At 40.2% G+C, this 24,069-nt stretch overlaps 1 protein-coding gene across 3 annotated transcripts in view; it reads left to right on the top strand.

The window, feature by feature from the left end:
- Nucleotides 1–24,069, top strand: part of tub (TUB bipartite transcription factor) — a 244,290-nt gene that overhangs the window by 143,425 nt on the left and 76,796 nt on the right. For 2 of the 3 annotated variants that reach the window (XM_062028977.1, XM_062028983.1), the window contains exon 2: nucleotides 18,007–18,058. In XM_062028977.1, the coding sequence (XP_061884961.1) occupies nucleotides 18,007–18,058 (52 nt within the window). Of the gene's footprint in view, nucleotides 1–2,575; nucleotides 2,825–18,006; nucleotides 18,059–24,069 lie in introns of those variants that run through there. The other variant, XM_062028987.1, reaches the window with a different exon arrangement.

Genomic DNA, 24,069 nt, shown 5'->3' with positions numbered 1-24,069 from the left:
CTCTAAAAGCCGTAGTTGTTATAACGTGATTGGGCAGGCACGCTGTTTATATCGTGGTAAAGAGGACGTGAAAACAGGCTGTCGACTCGTCACTCAGGTCCGCATGGTTTTCGGGAGAGGTGCTGAAATTCGGGAGTCTCCCGGAAAATTCAGGAGGGTTGGCAAGTATGGTGATGAGTGCAAGACTAGAAAGAGTCTGCAAGCCAAAATAGCACTTAAAACTGAACCCAGATCTTAAATGAAGTTTTTACGATTGGATTTTTTTGTAAAAGCAAATGTTGATGAGTGAATAGGAGAGTGAACCAAAGCCCGAAGAGATACTGGTTTAGTTGAGTTAGCATCTATAACCAGCCACAACAGAGGAGGATCAAATACTTCATATTGCAGCCAATATTTAAGAATTCTAATGTTGATGGCCCAGTAGTAAAACTTAAAGTTTGGTAGAGCTAAGCATCCCGACGATTTAGATCTCTGCAAGTATTGCTTACGTAACCTGTGAGTCTTTTATTTCAGATTAAGTCTAAAATCTGACTAACTTACGGAAGAAGGACTAAAGGAGAAAAAGTGGTATTCTCTGGAACAAATAGAGAAATCGCGGAAGTACATTAATTTGAACAGAGTTGACACGAGCCACTGTAGATAAATTAAGTAAGGACCATCAATCAAAATCTCCCTGAATCCTGGACAACAGTGAAACAAAGTTAGCTTTATATTTGTGACCTGAATACCCAAGTATGTGAAACTTTGCAAGGTTATTTTAAAAGGAAAATTGTGCAGAAAATATTTCATAGCAGCAGAATTTATAGGAAATATTTTTCAGCAATTTGGTTTTTTTTATAGCCAGACCTGTGTGTTTACTTCCGTACCTGACGGTTTCGGCTACAACAGTTGCCTTCCTCAGAGGTTGTCATGTGATCATCTTGCTCTTAAACTGAGTATTTGTTCGGTAGCACAATCTGTCAAAAGGACATCAAGTTCTGCCTTTATAGAAAGCCTTTCCTTATAAGTGTCTGGATTTTGAGAGGTAGAGTACAAGTTTATTAACAGTGGTATGCGTTGCGTCAAACTAGTCAATTTATTCTTCCTAAGTATTTTCTCATGAGATATTATTTTCCACCTAATGTATTATGTATATGTCAGGCTTGGTCAAAAGGTTAGGACTCGGATGCAGAGTAGGGAATACTTCGACAGGCTTTTATTTTGACAGCTTCCTTTCACCTCCAGAGTCAGGGTAATACAATATCTATATTAACAAAAACTAGTCGGCGAAAAAGGTTCCAAAAAATAGGAACGACCAAAAATCACTCAGAAAGGAGGAAAACACAAAAACAAAGACAAATTATAATTGGCGCCGTATATGCTATAACATTTATTAACACAAAACGCTCCAACAGGAGGAAGAAACAATGGCTATGAAAAATTCTACACTTATCTAATCTAATAAAGTTTAACAAAAAATGTCATTCAAAAATTTGAGGAAAGAATGAATCGTAAGAAAAAACTGATAACTCACCACTTCAGCTGAAGAAACTAAATAACAAAAAATCACTCTGCTGAGGAGGAAAAAAGGAAAACTCAAAATAGCAACGAAGGAATTCAGGATCAAGGGATATAAACACAAGACAAGGCAAGGCAAGGCAAGGCATGGACAACGGACGCTAGAGAGGCACGGATACACGAGACAATCTGGCACAGAACAAGGGGAGGCGTGGGCTTAGAAGACACATGAGAGTAATGGGAAACAGGTGGAAACAATCAGGGGATGACGTCAGACTGATGACACAAAAGGAAGGGCAAGTGTTCTGACACGAGAGGAGTTATTTTTCAAAGTAAAACATGCAATTCACAAGACAGAAGAAACCAAGACAAGACATCCCTCACTGCGGTGTGACAGTATACAGTATACAAAAATACAAGTTTGTGGCAAATCTAAAAAAAGTAAGCTTGACTGATGCAAAGAAAAGAAAAACTAAACGGTAACTCCCACCCCTCCACCCCAAAGCTTTTGCAGAAGTATCCCTCTAAACAGTGCGCGCGGATCATCTCCTTTGCCCATAAAAACAACCACCATCGCGCCTGTTCTACACTGACAAACAACTCAGTAGGCGCCAAAAATGTGACATCTACAAAAGTAGTTGAAAAATACAGTGCACTAAGGCATAAGTTTGAGCAAGATGAAAAAAATCCTGTTCAACTGTGGCTCCCCATCAAAACCCTTTTCTTCATTCGAATGTGCAAACCTATAAGAAGAACACCGATATAGAGCCGGCAAATAAGTCAATAAAATAATACAAAGAAATACTTAGTCATTATTTGGACAGGACACAGGAACCATTCAATCTGAATAAAGTAGAACATCCTAAAAAGAATCCTAAAAAAGGGCAAGAAATCTCACGCTATCCGGTATACAAAGTTCTGTAGCTCCAAAAGAGCGGCGGCCTGCTAGTATGTTAGCATGCATCCCAGACCGAATCCGTGGAAACTCCCATTTTAATGTTTTTGTCGACAAAGTCCGCCGCCTCTGTCGGATCATTGATTTTGTGAGTTTGGCTGTTAGATAAAGTGCAACGTCGCCGAAAAGACAAGTCCAAACTTCACGTTGGGAGATGAATGCAGCCTTCTCTTCACCGCCATAAAGGCAGCTCTCATTTCGTCCATCTTCTGACTTATGCTCCTAAAAAGGGCAGTCGACAACCGACTCCTCCATGCTAGCAGGGTCCGAGGACACAAGAGGCTTGGAGTAGCCTGGCTTGTCGGATTTCCCTCGGCCAGAGATCGCAGAATTGACAGGGGCAACTTACAAAAAAGAAGCTGTATATGACAGGTTAGTAAAAAAAAATATGGTGGAATTGACGGCTAAAGTTAACAGAAGTGCCAATAGAACATGAAAATGGTGACATTTCCAAGGAGCGTCTGCTAAGCACGTCCTGCACTGTCCATGCCCAAACTGAAGTCCCGGCCTTACTTACACTTAGATCAATAATATTTATTACTCTATTAATTATTTTTGCATAAGCACAGATCTTTTGCGAGTGTACGTAAGGTTGCTGGAAAACAGTCTTTAGTGTTTACGTTTCTATGTATTTTTTATTTATTACACTTATTTAATTAAATTTGCATAAGGGAACTATTTCACTTAGAGATAGTTATTCAGTTATGAATTAAAGCTTTTCAAATGTAAACAATGTTGTCGTAGCCATCTTGCTGAAATAATTCTGTATCTGGTTGTATCCTCTTTGCTTGTGCTTCACTGACCTTTAAACATTTGCTCGGACCAATGACATTTTGTCCGTGTACAGAGCGCCAAATCAGATAAGATTTAAGTCAATAGTGATGTTTGTGCAGACTGCGATATTACCCAGTTGTGTTTGGAAGAGCAGTCTGTTCAGCGAGGCAAACTCTCAAAAATGCATTTAATAAGGCAAACTCAGATATGGATTGTGCAGCCACTCCACTGCTAAGTTAGTCATTGCTGCAGTGAGTGCCCATGATTTGTAATCAGACTTTCAAACCATAAGTCACAACAGACAGTCTGTCGCAAAATTAGCGAGACTTTGAGAGAATCAATATCACTTATTTGATCAGACTCAAAATCACAAATGTATCTCAAATAGCTTTACAATGTGCACAATGTATGACACATTAAAGTTAAAGTTAAAGTACCAATGATTGTCACACACACACTAGGTGTGGTGAAATTTGTCCTCTGCATTTGACCCATCCCCTTGTTCACCCCCTGGGAGGTGAGGGGAGCAGTGGGCAGCAGCGGTGCCGCGCCCAGGAATCATTTTTGGTGATTTAACCCCCAATTCCAACCCTTGATGCTGAGTGCCAAGCAGGAGGTAATGGGTCCCATTTTTATAGTCTTTGGTATGACTCGGCCGGGGTTTGAACTCACAACCTACCGATCTCAGGGCGGACACTCTAACCACTAGGCCACTGAGTAGGTCCACTAGGCCACTGAGAACCTACAACAACAGACACGGCTGTCTATATGTTCACCATAGTTAATTCAATATTCTCATGTGGTACTGTGTGATTCTTCCCAAATGCACACACATGCACACACCACCCAAGTACAGACGTCGCGCACCGCATTGAACTTCAAATATTGCAAATTTTTTCAAAGCATTTCCTACATATTTTGGCCTAAATTAAAGCCATCCACAAACTAACCAGTTATAGCTTTCTGGATTTATAATTTTGAAATTCCTTCTGGTATGAAACATTAGGGAAGATGTCGTGACCTCTACTCTTCTAAGACTTGTTGATCTGGTAAAGATCTCCACATCCAATTACGTCCGTTTTCTCCTTGTACCGAGTAAGAGACTTCTAATCCAGTCACTCAGTATTTCTCCATCGTACCAACGCTGGTGCAATGATATTTTCCACTGAATACTACATAATTATCACATGTGCATTGAATAGCGCTATTGCTCTCGGTAAACAAAACCTACTGCATTGTTTGATACTATAGAAAACAACCCGAAGCCCTTTATAGGTGGCAAAACCACCGCCTAGATGAATTAATAGATGCCCTTACAAATATCAATATGAATAAGAAGCATTAAATGCATTTGCAAAATGCAAATGCATTGTGTACTTGCCTCGATCTTTTTTACAATGTTGAAATCGATGTTAAACATACGTCTGAAACAAAAAAATCATAACCATAACCAACGGTGCACACAACTTTTTTGGTGAGCCACTCAGGTGAGTACCAAATACTCACCTGTGTACTTGGTACTCACCCTTTATGTAGTGTGGTCTTGATAACTGCCACCTTCCTCGCTGTTCCTAATATACGTAAACGACATGTCATCAGCACGCGACTGTGAATTGTTCCTTTTTGCGGATGACTCGGCCCTGCTGGTATCCGGCAAGGACAAGTCACAGGTGGAAAAAATCCTCAGTGCTGAACTCTGTAGTATTTGCACCTGGCTCGCTGACAATAAACTATCCATACTCTTAGGTAAAACGGCCATCCTATTTGGGTCCCAAATCAACCTTAAGAAAGTCAATGACTTCACAATAAAAGTGGGTGACATTGTTATCACCAGGAAAGATGAGGTCACCTACCTAGGTTCCATTCTAGAGGTTAATCTTTCCTGTGATAAAATGGCAACCAAGGTAATCAAAAAGGTCAACCAACGAACGAGATTTCTCTACAGAATCTCCTCTCTGGTCAACAAAAGCACCATGAAGATTTTAGCGGGAACGCTCATTCAACCCTTTTTCGATTACGCTTGCACCTCCTGGTACCCTAGCATCTCCAAAACCCTCAAATCTAGACTCCAAACATCCCAGAACAAGCTAGTCAGGTTACTTTTAGACCTCCACCCCAGATCACACCTCACTCCTACCCACCTCTCCAAAGTGGGTTGACTCAGGGTGGAGGACAGAGTAAAACAACTTGCACTGAGCCTAGTCTATAAAATCCGCTACACCTCCCTGATACCGAAGTACATGTCAAACTACTTCCATAACGTAAATGACCACCATAACCACAACACCAGGGGGAGCTCCACAAACCACGTTAAACCCAGATTCCGATCTAACAAAGGTCTTAACTCATTCTCTTTCTATGCCACATCAATATGGAATGCACTCCCAACAGGTGTAAAAGAAAGTGCATCTCTATCCTCCTTCAAAACCGCACGAAAAGAACACCTCCAAGCAACTTCAACCCTTGACTAACACCCTCCCCCCTCCACATCCCACCTCCCCGGATTGTAAATAATCAAATGTAAATAATCAAATGTTAATACTTGTTCTTGTGCTTTCTGAACTCACTATGTTCACTGCTCACTGTACATATCCTACGAAGTTAGACCTATACTGTTTCAATGTCCATTTCTCAGATGATGCAATTGTTGATGACTGAAGTGCTGATATCAACCAAATCTAACTCCCCTGCCCCAACCCCGCCCCCCCTCCACATCCCAACCCCCGGATTGTAAATAATGTAAATAATTCAATGTATATACCCTGATGATTAACTTGTGTGATGACTGTATTATGCTGATAGTATATATTTGTACCATGAATTGATTTACGTAGATCCCGACTTAAACAAGTAGAAAAACTTATTCGGGTGTTACCATTTAGTGGTCAATTGTACGGAATATGTACTGTACTGTGCAATCTACTAATAAAAGTTTCAATCAATCAATCAATGTCCGCTTCATTGTTGCCCCGCCAGTCCTGTGCTTCAACTTACCACTGACAGTGCGAGCGATGCTTTGCATGATTCATGTGCTCCCTTCACGTGAATTATATACACTGCCGACATCTACTCCTAGCCGCTTCAGCAAAGGAATATCCTCAGAATAGGAAAAAATAGAGCGTGCGTGTTTAGCTTTATGGAAGACGATGAGAAAAATATTATACAGCTTGTTGCTGTTCTTCACTTAGCTTGTCTCTCACTGCTACCTTGTTAATTAGCAATGGTATGCGCCACATTTGTGTGGTCCTTGCTCTTTTCATGTTTGTCAAATAAAGGATGGTTAAAATTATTTGAGCCTTTATGAAACACACCTGTTTTTCTGCTAGAAGAGAATGCAAACGGAAAACCCACAACACATCTTCGGAGCAGCTTTTCTGAAAAAAGTATCTTCTTCGGCTGTTCTGGCTCCTTTGCCGGCGGTGCAACGCTAAAGAAGCAGCTTAGTGTCTGTTGTTTTTTGGGCATTTAGTTGATGATAAGCAACAAGTGTAGTTGAAATGAGGTAGTCCTGTTGATACCGTGACAGCCAAGTACCATACGCATGCGCGAGGTAATTCAAATGAAATTACACATTCCAAATTTCTGCCACGCATGAATACCCGCGTACCACTTATGTGCACACCTGACCATAACCATAGCCATTAAATGTTGACAGAGCCTGAACGACCACCTCTGTGTGTCGTCAAAGTATCCACAGCTTGTAGAAAATGTATGTTGGCGTGAGGCAGCGCACATTTCCACGTCAAATTTACTGTGAAAAGAGGTTTACGACAGGTTTTTGTGCATGCGCAAGCTTGTTACATGAGGGGCCTGACCTGGATAATAAGATATAGTGATGGGCCATGAACCAATCTTTTTAAAGCCACAAGTTTTTTACTGAATCGGTACTCACAGGTTCTGGCCGCCATTAACTGGGTCAGTGACTCACCGCTGTGATGCTAGTAGTTAAATTATTGGCCCTAGTGTGTGAATGTGAGTGTGAATGTTGTCTGTCTATCTGTGTTGGCTCTGCGATGAGATGGCGACTTGTCCAGGGTGTACCCCGCCTACCGCCCGATTGTAGCTGAGATAGGCTCCAGCGCCCCCCGCTACCCCGAAGGGAATAAGTGGTAGAAAATGGATGGATGGATGGAACCATATGATATGCAATTAATTATGCCCCTGTCAGTCTAACCTTAATAAATGTATTAGACCCTTAGAAACCGCAACAAATATGTTTTTTGCCTCAAATCAACTCTCCTTTCTACTTCCTTCGCTGTGTCACAATCGTTGTGCTGCAATGGGTGCTTGACGGTAACTTACTGACTAATTAATACCGAGTGAATAACTACGAAATGAATCATCGTTCGGCACAGAACAGTGATTTAATGACACTCACTCACTCGTCATTGGTGTCGGGACTAGTGACGTCGGCGTGTCCAGAAGAAATGATTGAAAACTGATTAAATTCACATCTGTATGATCCTGTTTTCATCTATGTTATAGTTTGTTATTTTATTTAACTTTGCACTGTTAAATCATATTTTAATGATGTACTATTGTTCGGGTTGATTAATGCAATTAGGTTTTATTTTGTCCAGAGGAGATCGCTTTTCTAAATATGTTGTATGTACATAGCAATCTTATTCAAATTGCATTAGTATTATGATTACTTGCAGGAGGAGCCCACAGGCAGAGAGACATGAGGATTGGTTGGCGAAAACGCTGTTAACTATTTCGACTGACTGAATATGTACAGTTTTTGACGGAATGTAATCACATCACCAGACTCGACAGGAAGCAAGTGTGGAAATTAGATAAAAAACATGTAAACAGCAGATTAACTGTGAAAAAAGGCTGGAGTTCATTAAGTGGAAGTGAATTTATTAAGATGAAAGATTAAAGTACCAATGATTGTCACACACACACTAGATGTGGTGTGTGACAATCTTTAATTGTTTTCACAATTGTAGAATCAATACTGTTACAGCTAAATTTTTGCGGGTGTTATTAAATAGGATTACTTGTTACTGTAGTATGTGCCAGTGTCTACGCAAGCGCCTTGTGATGGTTGAACAATGATGCCGAGACTTGTGCAGTCACCAATCATGTGCGAGGTTCTGCATGTGTGCTTTGTGATGAGTGAATCAAATGAATTGTGTAACTGGGAGCGAGACTGGGCATGCAGTAGCCATGTGCGAGGTGTAGCGCACATACAATACTTTGTGATGAGTGAATCACTTTGGTGAGTGACTGATAGGTACTTGAGTCAGTAAAAAAAAACAGGTTTACTATCACTAAAAATCTAGCATCTAAGGTCAATCTAGTGTTTTTTAATGAGTTGGTTGCATATGCAAAATAAGTAAATGCATTGAAAAAACTGATTAATTATACCTCTCTATCAGAGTCACTTTTATTGGCCAGGTATGTTTCACACACAAGGAATTTGACTTGGTAGACTGTGCTCTCTCTGTTCCATATAAACAATAAATATCAACGATGAACTAAAAATATAAACAAGTACTGTTACTTAATACAGGGTGGCGGGTGTCCATAAATCTGTGTCTATGGTGTTTAGGAGCAGCAGCTCGTCCATCCTATTATCCACTGAGCAGACATTCGCCAGGTGAATCAATGGAAGTGCACTGCGCAATTGCCGCTACCTCAGTTTAACGAGCGCGCATGCTCGTTTTCCCAGGCATAGTCCATATAGAGCTGATCCTCCTCCGTTGAGAATCTCCACGTAACTCTCAATTAGAACCGGTAAAAAGAGTTCAGCAGAGGACTGTCAATCAATCAATCAATCAATGTTTATTTATATAGCCCTAAATCACAAGTGTCTCAAAGGGCTGTCCAATGTCTATTAGTTGTTCTCTGGTTAAAAGAGATCAGAGAAGGTCAGCAAAGTACTGCAGAAATAAAGAAAAACGCAACAACCACGAGAGAGTGCCGTTGTTTGGGTTTTTTTCAAGATGGCACCGCTCAAGTGGCTTGGCTGCCTGTTGCATAAGCTCTTTACTCTTTGATATTCTCCTTTGTTTGCTGTAATGTTTCCTTCCTGTTTTCATGTGTTTTTACTTTTTTGTTTAAATCCCTTTGGGACTGTGCATAAAAGCTGGCACTTGTGTGACTTTTGCGCTACTTCTATTATATTTCTGTAGACTTTTCGAATCTGCTTGCGGGTAGCCTTTTAGCCATGGCTCAATTCTTTACACCGAAGACCAGTCGCTAGCTTTCTTGTACACTGGAGTCCATGTGGTGAAACCAGAGATTCCGGTGGCAATATTGAGGCTGGCGTTGGGAGAGAAAGTGGAGATTTAAACCGTGTTTACTATCTGTTGTCATGGGAAACGTTCACTCTCTCTCAAACAAGATGGGCAACTTGACGGCGTTGACAGGAATATAAAGAATATAAAGAAAGCAGTATGATGTGTTTCTCAAAATCTTGGCTGAACACATTTGTCTCTCTGAACGGATCCTCACTTAACCGCCACTTGTCCGAGAGCGGTAAAAAGAAAGGAGGGGAGCTGACGGTGTTTGTGAATAACAAATAGTAGTATGGTAGTCCTAATCACATCCCTGCTAAAGAGCTACTGGCGGTCAGCATTAAACCTTATTACATCTCCAGGGAGTTTTCACATGTAATTGTGATAACTGTAATCGGTTGACGCTGCTGCTGCGTGTGAGTGCGTACAGAAGACAGTGTCACAGCTGCAATCAAAGCACCCACAAGACCTTTTTCTCTGGTGACTTTAATCATGTCACTCTTTCTGCCACCCTGCCACCTTCACACAGTATTTGAAGTACCCCGGCCGAGTCATACCAAAGACTATATAAATGGGACCCATTACCTGCCTGCTTGGCACTCAGCAGCAAGGGTTGGAATTGGGGGTTAAATCATCAAAAATGATTCCCGGGCACGGCCACCGCTGCTGCTCACTGCTCCCCTCACCTCCCAGGGGGTGAACAAGGGGATGGGTCAAATGCAGAGGACAAATTTCACCACACCTAGTGTGTGTGTGACAATCATTGGTACTTTAACTTTAACTTTAACTTAACCACACAAAGGACAGCAAAACTTTGGACTTGTTGTATGCTAATATCAAGGAAGCATACACAGCCCTACCGAACGAGAAGAAGAGGGCTTTCACTTCAGGAAACAAGGAGAGGATGAGAACAGCCCAGCAGGATCTAAAATATCAGATTAGGAAGTGTAAGAAGGACTACAAGCAAAAACTGGAACAACGGCTGGAGCAAAATAACATCTGTGAACTGTGGATCAGCCTGAAACAGATTTCAAGTAATGGAAAAGGTGCAAGTGGTCACCAAGCTTCTGGCAACAAAGAGTGGGCCAACAAACTGTATGTTTTTTTCATTGCAACCCCCTCACATCCGACCCCCACTCCACACCAGCCCCAGCTGTTTACACCCAAGCATGGTCCACACCTCCCCAATGCACCCCTCTCAGACAGTCCCCCACAACCCACCAGCCAAGTTCACCGCACCCAGCCATCACCCACCCAACACTCCATCAGTCTGGATCAAGTGAGGAGAGAGTTGGATGGAACAATGTCAGGAAGGCTACAGGCTCAGATGGCATCAGTTCCAGGCTACTCAGGGAATGTGCGAACCAGTTAAGTTTAAAGTTTAGTTGAGGTCCACTACATTTTTAACTTGGCTCTAGCTTGGAAAAAGTCCCTACACTCTAGAAGACCTTCTGTGTGGTTCCAATCTCTAAAACACCTCATCCCAAGGAGCCGAACCACTTCAGACTTGTTGCCCTGACCTCCCACCTCATGAAGACTATGTAGCACAGGGGTGTCAAACTCAAATACAGAGTGGGCCAAAATTTAAAACTGAACAAAGCCGCGGGCCAAGGTTGAACAAATGAACCTTTTAATAGGGACCCAAACAAGTCTTGCATTGAATATTGAACAGGCAAGACTTATATAACTTTATAGTGAAATGCAAAATCGAGTTTCAAATAATAATATTAATAATTTAAAAATATCAATGGCATATCAAATACAATTCAAATAAAAATTGAATGCCTCTTTTCTATTTGCAGCCTTCTGAGGTAAATATCAACATTAACTTTTTCCACAGGCTAATACATTTGAATATAGAATCACAATGAATAAACCAACCATTCAGGACTTTAAACTGCTAAGTTTACATCACACTGATCTAATCTGATGTGCCCAAGCCAGATACCTGGCATCTTTTCTTGGATGCTAGTTCATTAATGTCGGGGCTCAGGCTTTGAGCTGAGGCAACCTTCATTATCGGACGAAGGTGTTCATCAGTCATTATATCTCGTATTCCACCCGGACCACAGTCTTGGGGGCGTGCCTTAAAGGCACTGCTTTAATTTAACATCCTCTACGAGCTGTCGTCACGTCCGCTTTTCATCCATTCTAACAACGTGCCGGCCCAGTCACAAGATATGTGCGGCTTCTGTACGCACACGTACACGTGAATGCAACGCATACTTGATCAAAAGCGACACAGGTTACACTGAGGGTGGCCGAATTAATACTGTTAGAAATATACGCCACACTGTGAATCCACACCAAACAAGAATGACAAACACATTTCGGGAGAACATCCGCACCGTAACACAACATAAACACAACAGAACAAATACCCAGAACCCTTTGCAGCACTGACTCTTCCGGCACGCTGCTGCCCACTGCTCCCCTCACCTCCCAGGGGGTGACCAAGGGGATGGGTCAAATGCAGAGGACAAATTTCACCACACCTAGTGTGTGTGTGACAATCATTGGTACTTTAACTTAACTTAACTTAACTACAATACCCCCCCCCGCCCCCCCCCCCCCCCCCGCGCCCCCCGCCCCCCCCAAACCACCCCAATGCCCCCCACACACACACCTTGTAGCGTCCCGGAAGAGTCAGTGCTGCAAAGGGTTCTGGGTATTTGTTCTGTTGTGTTTATGTTGTGTTACGGTGCGGATGTTCTCCCGAAATGTGTTTGTCATTCTTGTTTGGTGTGGATTCACAGTGTGGCGTATATTTCTAACAGTATTAATTCGGCCACCCTCAGTGTAACCTGTGTCGCTTGGTGGAAAGCGTGTTTAAGAGGGGAGGAGTATGTTTACAGCTAGAATTCACCAAAAGTCAAGTATTTCATATATATATATATATATATATATGAAATACTTGACATTCAGTGAATTCTAGCTATATATATATATATATATATATATATATATATATATATATATATATATATATATATATATATATATATATATATATATATATATATATGTATTTTATTATATATATATATATATATATATATATATATATATATATATATATATATATATATATATATATATATATATATATATATATATATATATATATAAATACAATAAATACTTGAATTTCAGTGTTCTTTTATCTACACATATACACACATAACACTCATCTACTCATTGTTGTACTTGAAAGTGCAATGCTTTGCAGCCAGAAGCACCGCCTTTGAAGGATCATAGGTGTGGGCAGCGTCTGTGAAATTTATTTTGCAGGAAAGGAGTGAATTAAGGGTTGAATTGTCCATCCTCGTTCTATTCTCTGTCACTATTTTTCTAACCATGCTGAACACCCTCTCTGATGATGCATTGCTGTGTGGCACGCACAAAAGTGCTTTCATCAAATGCACGAGAGTCTGGAATCTTCCATCTCCCCCTAGCATGGCCCAAAACCTGAGGAAGATCTTCACTGCCAAGCACTTGGTACTCCACTACTTCTTCCTGGAGGCTATCCAGGTCCAATCGCAGCTGCGGCAGACTTTTTCCTAGCTCTATAACTGCAAATGAAAATGAGCAAATTAAGCACAAGTGAGCTGGGGATATAATTGCTTTCTCTAGTCTTATCCTCTATAACTTCTGAAGTTGATTATTAAACAACTACCGCCATCAATTAAAAAAGGGGTTTCACCTGAGTTTGGGGAACATTTAAATTTAGAGCTTGGGAGAGGAAGAGGAAGAAGAACTTTGTCTTCTTGCTGGTTAAATGTTCAGCCAGCATCTTCACCTTGCCAGGCTTCTCCACATCCTCATGACTGGCAAAATATGCCTGCAGTGCATCCCACTGGTTGAGCACCCGGTTTATGCAAGTCAGCAGGCTGAGCCACCTGGTTGCACAGTATCGGAGTATCTTCAGAGTTTTTGATTTTATTTTATTTTATTTTATTTCTTTATTTTTGTCATAAAAAAAATACAATCATGTGTGCTTACGGACTGTATCCCTTGCAGACTGTATTGATCTATATTGATATATAATGTAGGAACCAGAAATATTAATAACAGAAAGAAACAACCCTCTTGTGTGAATGAGTGTAAATGGGGGAGGGAGGTTTTTTGGGTTGGTGTACTAATTGTAAGTGTTTCTTGTGTTTTTTATGTTGATTTAATTTTAAAATGTTTTTTTTAATTTTTTTTATTGTTTTTTTTTTTTTAAATTCTTGTGCGGCCCGATACCAATTGATCCACAGACCGGTTGGGGGCCACTGTTGTAAAACATATGTTTTCAATCAAACTGGTACTAAAAATATTGCATCTTGGTCTTGTCCAAAACTAAAATACAGTATTCAAATAACAGGTGGGTTGCAATCACGTGACCCAGAGGCACATCCAGGCACTTCCGGGTTTAAGGCAATGGTCTAAGCCCCATCAGGCTAATGTTTTTTAACCTGAATCAGTGCAGATTTAGGGGTACTTTGAAAGGTTTGGAGGCAAATATAAAAGCAATCATGAAAAAATATTTTGAATGGGATGGAGTGGATATTTACACTCTTAAGAAAAATATGTTTTAAAAAGATTTAAACTAGGGCTGGGCGATTTATCGAATATACTCGATATATCGTGGGTTTGTCTCTGTGCGATATAGAAATTGGCTATATCTTGATATTCGAGTATACGTCCTCACGTAGTTGCTTTTAGCTGCGGACATTACACTACAGGCTTTCCTACTCTTTCTTGGCTCTCCTTCTCACAGAGAGATAAAACAAGCGCGCCTTCTTACATACGTCACATACTGTCGCACGTGCAACGTCATACGCTCTCGCCGAGCAAAGAGGTAGCGACATGGGTAACCTTAGCTGTGGTACTAGCGGAGCGGTGCGAGTGGTAATACGAGAGAGAGAAGGTGCGGATCTGGTAACAAATGGAGGAGAATTAATTCCCAAGAAAAACAGCACGGGGTCCATCGTCTGGCAGGGGTTTGGCTTCAAGCAGGAATATGTTGAACAGACAACCGTAATATGTCAAGTATGCAGCAAAAGCGTTGCTACAAAAAGTAGCAGCACTGCTAATTTGTAGCATCATTAGAAAAGTCACCCACTAGTGAATGAAAAGTGCTTGAAACTCCGCATGTCAACATCTCCGTTCGGTGCCACACCCACAAAATGCAGAAGAAACCATTTCCAGATGAACACCTATGAAAAAAATAGTCAACAGCAGAAAGAGTCTGCAGGAACCTACCACATAGCGAAGGACATACACTATTTGATTTCCTATTATGCAGCTAATTTTTATTTGACAGTTATTTAAATATCTTGCTGTGATGAAGTGGTGACTTGTCCAGGGTATACCCCGCCTACCGCCCGAATGCAGCTGAGATAGGCTCCAGCGACCCCCCGCGACCCCAAAAGGGACAAGCGGTAGGAAATGGATGAATGGATGAAATATCTTGTGTGACATCATGCACAAAAGTGCACTTTATTTGTTTTAAACTATTGTAGTGGCGTTCTGTACAAAAAGGGCACTTTAATTTAGTGTTGTTTTGATATGTCATCTTAGTGACATCATGTACAAAAGTGCACTAATCGCTTGTTTTAAAATGTCTCTGACAATCTTGCACTTTCTGTTTTGGAAATGACATGTTTGTGCCACTGCTTAATAACTGTTTAATAAATACCGTTTTGCTAAATTGACTTAGTTGTGATTTCCCTCTCTGCATGAAAGTTTAAAATTAACATATATTAATGGTGTAACCCTAGTGTGTGAATGTTGTCTGTCTATCTGTGTTGGCCCTGTGATGAGGTGGCGACTTGTCCAGGGTGTACATCGCCTTCTGCCCGAAGCAGCTGAGATAGGCCCCAGCACCCCCCGCAACCCCAAACGGGACAAGCAGTAGAAAATGGATGGATGGATGGATGAACAAGAATGTTTCAATGTAGACACATAGAATCATTATACTGCTGTGATTATATGCATCAAGTGTTCATTCAAGGCTAAGGCAAAATATCGAGATATATATCGTGTATCGTGACATGGCCTAAAAAATATTGAGATATTAATAAAAGGCCTTATCGCCCAACCCTAATTTAAACCATTTATTATGACCAAGAGGTTACTGCTACCTCACTTCACTTGACACTCACGGTATTTACAGAAGAAAAGATTAAGGCACATCACGTTTTTGCATCTGAGGGGTCCACAAATTAAACATTAATCTGTGAAAGACAAAGTTGGATTTATTCATGCATCGGTAAGTAACGTATTTGATTGACATGAGTGCCGTGCTGCTCTGATCATGACGCTAATGAGAAAAGGAATACGTTTATTTGAAGTTGATTTCCTTCTCATCTACAACTCATGTCTGCAGTTGTTTTATGGTGTAAAGTTCATCTTTTGTCTCATTATTTAGCTGTAGATGTCCCCGTTGTTCAGCAATGTTTGATTCAGTATATGCTGTTGAGTCTACAAAAGATTTATTCATCTAGTTTATTAATACTATTAAGGATATTTTCTTGATGCTAACAAACATCGCCAAATGCGCTATAATGTGGTCATCCGTGTCGAATAAGGCACTTGGATTTCCTGCACAATTACTAAGCTTTTTGATTCTGTTGTGATAATGGACAATGAAACTACGGTGGATTGGACCAACAATCACAATATTTATTACTAGGACTTAACATGATGTTAGTTTATTTGCACAAGCATATTTATATTTAGGCATAGCAACCACAAAAGAACAAACTAATGTGATCTCTTGTTATTTCTTTACGTTTAGTTCTGCTATCAAACACTACTAATATAGTAGAGAATAAACTCAATTGCATCACAAAGTTTCTCAAACAAATCCAATGTTCAAACAAACATTTTACAAACTAATTGCTGCAGACAAAAACAGTCCGATTGTATTCCACATATGATGAAAGTGATATTGAAGTGTATTTCTGGTCTTGCCATCCCCTCCCGGGCCGAGGGATGACTCGGCTGTGTAGTTGGATCAAAAGACACGTCGGAGATGTTCGTGTGTAAGTGTCTGGAAAACAACTGCTTTAAGTCATAACTTAAAGGTTGGCGTTTGAACTAGACAGGTAGTTTCTTCTCAAGGATATGGCTATCAATTTTGCATTCCGAAGTCCCAATTAGGGCCTCCTTCCTACTAGAAGTGATCCAATTCACCTGCGAATATCAAACTAAGGGGCCTTATCAATCCAATCCAATCCAATCCACTTTATTTATATAGCACATTTAAACAACAAGAATGTTTCCAAAGTGCTGCACAACCATGTTAAAAACAATATTAAAAACAATATTAAAAACAATATTATGCTCCACCAATGACTGAATACAAACAAAAAATAAATATATATATAAAACCAATATAAAAACAATATACAAATAAATATGATTAAAAACGATTTTATAAGGGTAAAACCAATTAAAACAGTAAATAGAAATCAAAATGTATTTTAAAAAAAACACAGAGGACAACAGAGGACAGAAGACCACACAACTCACGTAGTGTTAAAAGCCAAAGAATAAAAGTGGGTCTTAAGACGAGACTTACCACTGTCTTATCATGTGCTCAAACTGAAATACCACTGAGTACTCAAACTTGAAGGTTTGCTTTCTCCAAGATGAATATGAACATTCACCATATGTAGAACATAATATGAGTTAATTAATACACTTCAATATTTTTAGGAGCCTTTTCGTTCGACCCACTTTTGTTTTTGTCCCTGACTTTATTATCTTTATGAACCCCTTCTTTCTGGACTTTATGAAAGCTCTTTTATACCTCTTTATTTGAACGATTAGAACACCGAAGAACAGAACAGCAATACGGCATCTTCTGCTCAAACTCTACTCTCACTCTCACTTGTTTTAATGCTACACTCAAGCTGCTTGACCATCGTGTGAATGAAGCGGCGAAGAAGTAAAACGGATGTGACGTCATATGCAACCGTCCTATAAAGTGCAGCGCCGTTAAAAGCTAACTAGCAACTAGCATGCTAATCACTAGCTGGCAACTGGTGCGCTAATTGTTAGCTGGAAACAAATGCGCTAGTCACTAGCTGGCAACTAGAGCGCTACTACTTGCTATCTAGAATTTATTTTAATCCTGGGGTTATGCATGGGGTTATGTCACTGCCATTTTGCAAACTGCACTACAATGTTTTGGATCAATGTTAATCTGTATTTAAAGACATTTAATTAAGTTTGTGCAAAAATTGCGGATCGAAAATGTTTTTTTTTAATATATATATATATATATATATATATATATATATATATATATATATATATACATATATATATATATATATATATATATATATATATATATATATATAACATATATACATATATATATATATATATATGTACCCTAAAGAAATAAAAAATACAAGTTTCAATTGTAATAACGGCACCTAGTAAAACAATCTTCGATAAGCACATAGAACATATCAATATGCTCTTTTCAACTGTACTTTTGCCCACGAGTGTTCTAATATTCCTTTTTTTTTGCAGCACTTTAGATGACGAGGGCACCAATCTCCGACAGCAGAAACTTGATCGACAGGTAAATCTTAAGAGGACAAAGGAACACACAGACACCATCAGTTAGAACATGGCTCTTTTATCCTGACATCACCTCCTGTAGTGATGGCCTGGGGCACCACAAAAGGTCAGCTGGTCTCTGTGGTGTTCCACTGACAGATGAAATGCCTTTTTGTGTGTGGATTAGTGTCATATTCTCAACAAGCCTCATAGTCAAACTGTATGATCCCAGTGTTTGAGTAACACTTCAGCATTCCAGGATCTTTTGGCTTAAATACCTAATTGTTGTTGGCTCTTTTTACAGTTAAAAAACTGAAATTCATAACCAACATTGTTTAAGTTCTACTAACATTCAGAAAAACAGGAGTTTTAATACACTGAAAAGAAACTACTTTTTGGGTTCACAAGTTTTTTTTCAATAACATGTGCCTTCAAAATAACCGGTGTGTGGTTATGCATCGGAAAACAACAGTCCTTAGGAATCCCATTCAAAATTTGACAATGATAGTACAAAATGGAGTATTTTAATCAGGTTTTTTTCAATTTAGTATCAAGCGTTCCAGAGGCGTTCATTTGGAGACACTTTGTCAAATGCAAATTCAGCTCCATGGCTTCCTGACTTTATCTTGTCTTTCAAAACACTTTAGTTATGACTGAAAAATAATACTGATGCACCGTCAACGTCAAACGTCAGTTCACATTTTACTTTGCTCGGGTTACCTACGGCACTTTATGCTATTGCATCAAGTCTACCCATCATCCAGTATATCAGTGTTTTCATAATTTCAGTGGCTTTTCAGCCAACACTAAAACTGGAAGTAATTGTAGTAAGATAAATATGTTTGAAAAGATTCTGGTACACTTTGGAAGACGGAAGTTATTGGCCATTGGACGTCATAGAATGGGGTAAACAGTTTTTATTTGGTTCGAGTGAGGTGTCAATAAAAAATAATTGTTTATGTAGCACTGTGTAGCTAATCCATATATACTTAGCGACTTAAGGATCAATAATTTGGACAATATATGGAGCTCGGATCGGGATCCATATTTGCCTCTTTTAACAGATCGCCCGCCTGTGGGTATTGAGGGACGGCAAAGCTCGAGACGTTCTGCTGTGTTTACTTCAGTGTTTACTTTATTACGTGATTATGCACGGATTCATAAGATCTTGTAAAAGTCTGCGCTATTTCGCCGCTCGGCAAAGCCACAACGGAATAGCGGAGGGGATTGCTGGACGACAGATGCTGGTGCTGTTTCCTTGACGATGACTTTCAGCTGCAGTTTTGCATTCTGTGGAAATCAGGGGTAAGATACCAGTGTTGGGACTAACGCGTTACAAAGTAACGCGTTACTGTAACGCCGTTAGTTTCGGCGGTAACTAGTAATCTAACGCGTAATTTTTTTATATTCAGTAACTCAGTTACCGTTACTACATGATGCGTTACTGCGGTATTTGACGTTATTTTTTATGTAGTATCGGCTAGAAACAGATGCGCTGCAGTGTCGTTCTTCTAAATCTTCCTCTGTCACAAGCCGGAGAGAAAAAAAGAGCCGTGTGTGTGTGTCTGGGTGTAGGTATGGGAAGGGGAGGCACACACGTGATCCGCGGTTTGATATATAAAACAAAACAAAAAGGTTGTTCGCATGCACGTTCAGTCCACACACAGCGTGGTCATGGCGAGCGGAGTAACGGAGGAGCTTGAACGCCCCGCGCCATCGGTGTGTTTATAGGTGCAGACTCCGTTGTGCAAGACGAGGCTTTTAAACACATGCTGAACGTGCTTGAGCCACGTTACGACATCCCGTCGCGCACCCACTTCAGCGATAAGATTGTGCCAGATCTTTATGAGCAGGAGAAGAAAAAAGCTGTGGATGAACTATCCCGAGCATCATCTGTTGCGCTCATGACAGACTGGTGCACGTCCAGGGGATGGGTCAAATGCAGGGGGTAATTTGACCAAACCTAGTGTGTGTGTGACTATCAGTGGTACTTTAACTTAAATTGAACTTTACCCTTGACTAGGGTAAAGTTCCTAGTCAAGGGAACAAGACACTCACAGCAGACTGGGAGATGAGAAGACACGCCCCCTCTACGAGAGTCACCTTGCGCAGGTACTGACACAAGCAGTGGAGGAATGGAAGATAAAGATATCCCAGTCACAAGTGATAATGCCAAAAATCAAATAAATGCAGTGAATGAGGCAGGACTGGGACCACAGGTAGGTGCTTTGCACATGTAGTGAATTTGGCATCACATCTCAGTCAAAAGAATGGATCAGGAAGGAGGTTTCCTAGCACAACAGCTGCTCATGTACTTAAGACAAAGCAAGAAATGCTAAAGCTGCCTACTCATAAAGCTCATACATGATGTCCCAACGAAGTGGAACTCCACTTATGATATGTTGCAGCAGCAGGCAGCTATATACTCTGCATTGACCCACAAGGCCCTGAAGAAAAATGTCAAAGACATCATCAACCTGTCTGATGATGTTGTGAGAGTGGCAGAGGAGGTCCTCCAGGTGCTTAAACCCCTCAAAAGTGTTACATCTCCACTGAGCACTGAAACTTCACCATCTGTGTCAATGATCCCTGCCACTGAAAACAAGGATTCTACAATCCATGGCTCCAAGTGTGGAAGACAGCAGCATCACTCCAGATGTCAGGCTTTATTTCACTACCTATGTTTCAAGGAAGATGATGTGCCTTCTTATGGTGCACTTTAACTTGTTTTTTTATTAATGGTCATTGGTCCAAGTTTAAAGAAAGGAGAAATGCCTTTTTATGTTGCACTGTTTTTCATTAATTATGTTAAAATAAAAATAAAAATGCATGTGAAGTTGATCAACAGATTGTATTATTCTCCAGTGCAATAACAGTACTGAAATGAAGGCTAAAAGGGCATTAATGGGAGCTTTAAAAAAAGAAGTAACTAGATAGTTACTTTTCACAGTAACGCATTACTTTTTGATGTAAGTAACTGAGTTAGTAACGGAATTACTTTTGAAATTAAGTAACTATTAGTTGTAACTAGGTACTGGTTTTCAGTAACCAACCCAACACTGTAAGATACTAATCCTCACTAGCATGGTGGAAAATAAACAAAGTTTCCTCCAAATATCACCAAATACGCTATAATGTGGTCATCCGTGTCGGATAAAGCTTTTCTGCACAACAACTAAGCTTTTAGATTCTGTTATGAAAATGGAGAATAACACTACGGTGGCTTGGACCAACAATCACAATATTTATTACTAGGTCTTAACATGACATTACTTTATTTGCACAAGCAGATTTATATTTAGGCATAGCAACCACAAAAGAACAAACTAATGTGATATCTTGTTATTTCTTTACGTTTAGTTCTGCTATCAAACACTATTAATATAGGAGAGAATAAACTCCATTGCATCACAAAGTTTCTCAAACAAATCAAATGTTCAAACAAACATTTTACAAACTAATTGCTGCAGACAAAAACAGTCCGATTGTATTCCACATATGATGAAAGTGATATTGAAGTGTATTTCTGGTCTTGCCATCCCCTCTCGGGCCGAGGGATGACTCGGCTGTGTAGTTGGATCACAATACACGTCGGAGACGCTTTGCTGAACCAAAAGTTGCTTTATTACAAGCGAGCGTCATTTAAACAGGTCTGCAGTACCCGGAGGAATCTTAATCAAAAAATGGAGGATTCCTGCCTTGGAGAAGCCAAACCATCAGTTCATATATTCCCTATTTGTCTGTCTGGGTGTGCGCTAAGTCTAAACAGCACCACCTGACCATAAAAGGAGATGTTTATGGGTAAGTGTCTGGAAAACAACTGCTTTAAGTCATAACTTAAATGTTGGCGTTTGAACTAGACAGGTAGTCTCTTCTCAAGGATATGGCTATCAATTTTGCATTCCGAAGTCCCAATTAGGGCCTCCTTCCTACGAGAAGTGATCCAATTCACCTGTGGATATCAAACTAAGGGGCCTTATCTTATCATGTGCTCAAACTGGAATACCACTGAGTTCTCAAACTTGAAGGTTTGCTTTCTCAAATAACATTATCACTGAAGGACTAGAAGAAAAGGTATGGCTAATCATGCTACACGCACACAACGAGCAGGATGACACAAGAAGCTAATCGCTAAACATCAACGTAAAGTAGGGGCGATTGATCCAGATGTCGATTCTATTGATACCTAGCATAGTATCTGGGGGAAAAAAACAATACTAAAGTAATTAGATTGATATTTCTTCTTATTCTTTTTCTCATTGCAAAATATTTTTTAATGGGTTTTTGTTATTGTTTTTTTTTTAACTCTGGGAGGAAGTTTCTGAATACAGAAAGGCTTTAAAGTGGAACTACACTTTTTGGGGGGAATTTTGCCAATCGCTCGCAATCTTTATGAGGGACAAAAACACACATGTCTTTTTTGGGGATTTTAATGATGATGATAAACGCAGCTAATGGGAGTCACCGTTGTAGCCTTCAAAGCCCTCTACAACAACTTCAAAACCCTCCTTCAATGTTTTGTATACACGCTGCAAGTATATATATATATATATATATATATATATATATATATATATATATATATATATATATATATATATATATATATATATATAATTTAGTAACATACAAGTTCATAACAATATGCAATATGTACAATATTTCCCGTGTTTTGATCATTTTAAGCATTACCGGAAATTTTATTTACACTTCCAGCACACTTCTGACTTCCGGCAACAAAGGCTTGTGTGTGTTCTAATCATGGCATACTTGGTAACAGACAACAAAGACTACTATTTTTGGATAAATGAGGATTCAAAACTTTATCTTTTTGAACCTGAATGAACGGAGGATGTACTGCTGCTTATAGAAGCAAGCACGAGGAATGGGTGAAATGTTGGAGCAGACAGAAGCCGAGAGAGTGAGGTGATCATGACTTGGTCACTGTGTGTGATTGGTTAAAAGTCCCCGGCCAACTGGACCAAACAGACAACTGTCTATCGAGTAAGTCACTATAATATTGATCATGATACATGCAGCACTAGTGGTGTGGGAAAAAATAGATTCGAATTCGAATCGCGATTCTCACGTTGTGCGATTCAGAATCGATTCTCATTTTTTAAAAATCATTTTTTTTAATTAATCAATCCAACAAAACAATACACAGCAATACCATAACAATACAATCCAATTCCAAAACCAAACCCGACCCAGCAACACTCAGAACTGCAATAAACAGAGCAATTGAGAGGAGACACAAACACGACACAAAACAAACCGAAAGTAGTGAAACAAAAATGAATATTATGTGGTGTTTACTAAGGGAGGTGACGGCAAACATACACCAAGGGAAAGTATGAACAATGTTTTATTATATATATATATAAATATAATATATATAATAATAATAATAATAAACAATACAACTAAACTAAGGAAATGGAGTGTGAACTAGAATAAGATTGTGTGTGGTGTAAGACTGTGTAGAATTTAACTGAAGTGTGTGTTACCAAAGTGTTGAACGAGAGACGAGGAAGTCCAGGGGGCAGGCAGGTGATCCAGGATTCAACCGGGGGTCCGTGGGGCTGAGAGGGGCGTCAAGTCCAGGGGCGAGCGAGGAGTCAGGAACAAGGAAGGCAGTCCAAAAACACAGGGGGGAGATCCAGGGAAAAGTGAGACGCACAGCTCACTGTCCAGGCGACGGAGGGTACTGCGGAAGAAGACAGGGGGGTTAAGGCACAGAGAGGAAAACAAGGAGAGAGAGCTAACGCTTCGCTAGCTTACGAGTCACCATGAGAAAACTAAGTTCCCGCCCCGATCTTTGGGTTCACTGGTCCCTTTATGCGGCTCGCCCTCATCAGTCCCAGGTGTGCAGATCTCCGGTGAGTGATTGCAGCTGGTGGCTGCTGCAGGGCGGAGACGCGCGCGGCGCGTCCCTGGATTTGCGCGGCCGTGGGCGTGTCCCCAGGTGCGCACAGATGGCAGGGGTCTGAGCCGTAACATATTATCAACAACAGTATCAATATTAGTTAC

The sequence above is a fragment of the Entelurus aequoreus genome, linkage group LG02, assembly GCF_033978785.1.
Source record: "Entelurus aequoreus isolate RoL-2023_Sb linkage group LG02, RoL_Eaeq_v1.1, whole genome shotgun sequence".
Classification (NCBI taxonomy): Eukaryota; Metazoa; Chordata; class Actinopteri; order Syngnathiformes; family Syngnathidae; genus Entelurus; species Entelurus aequoreus.
The sequence above is the reverse complement of the archived record's forward strand: the minus strand, read 5'-3'. Positions and strand labels throughout refer to the sequence as shown.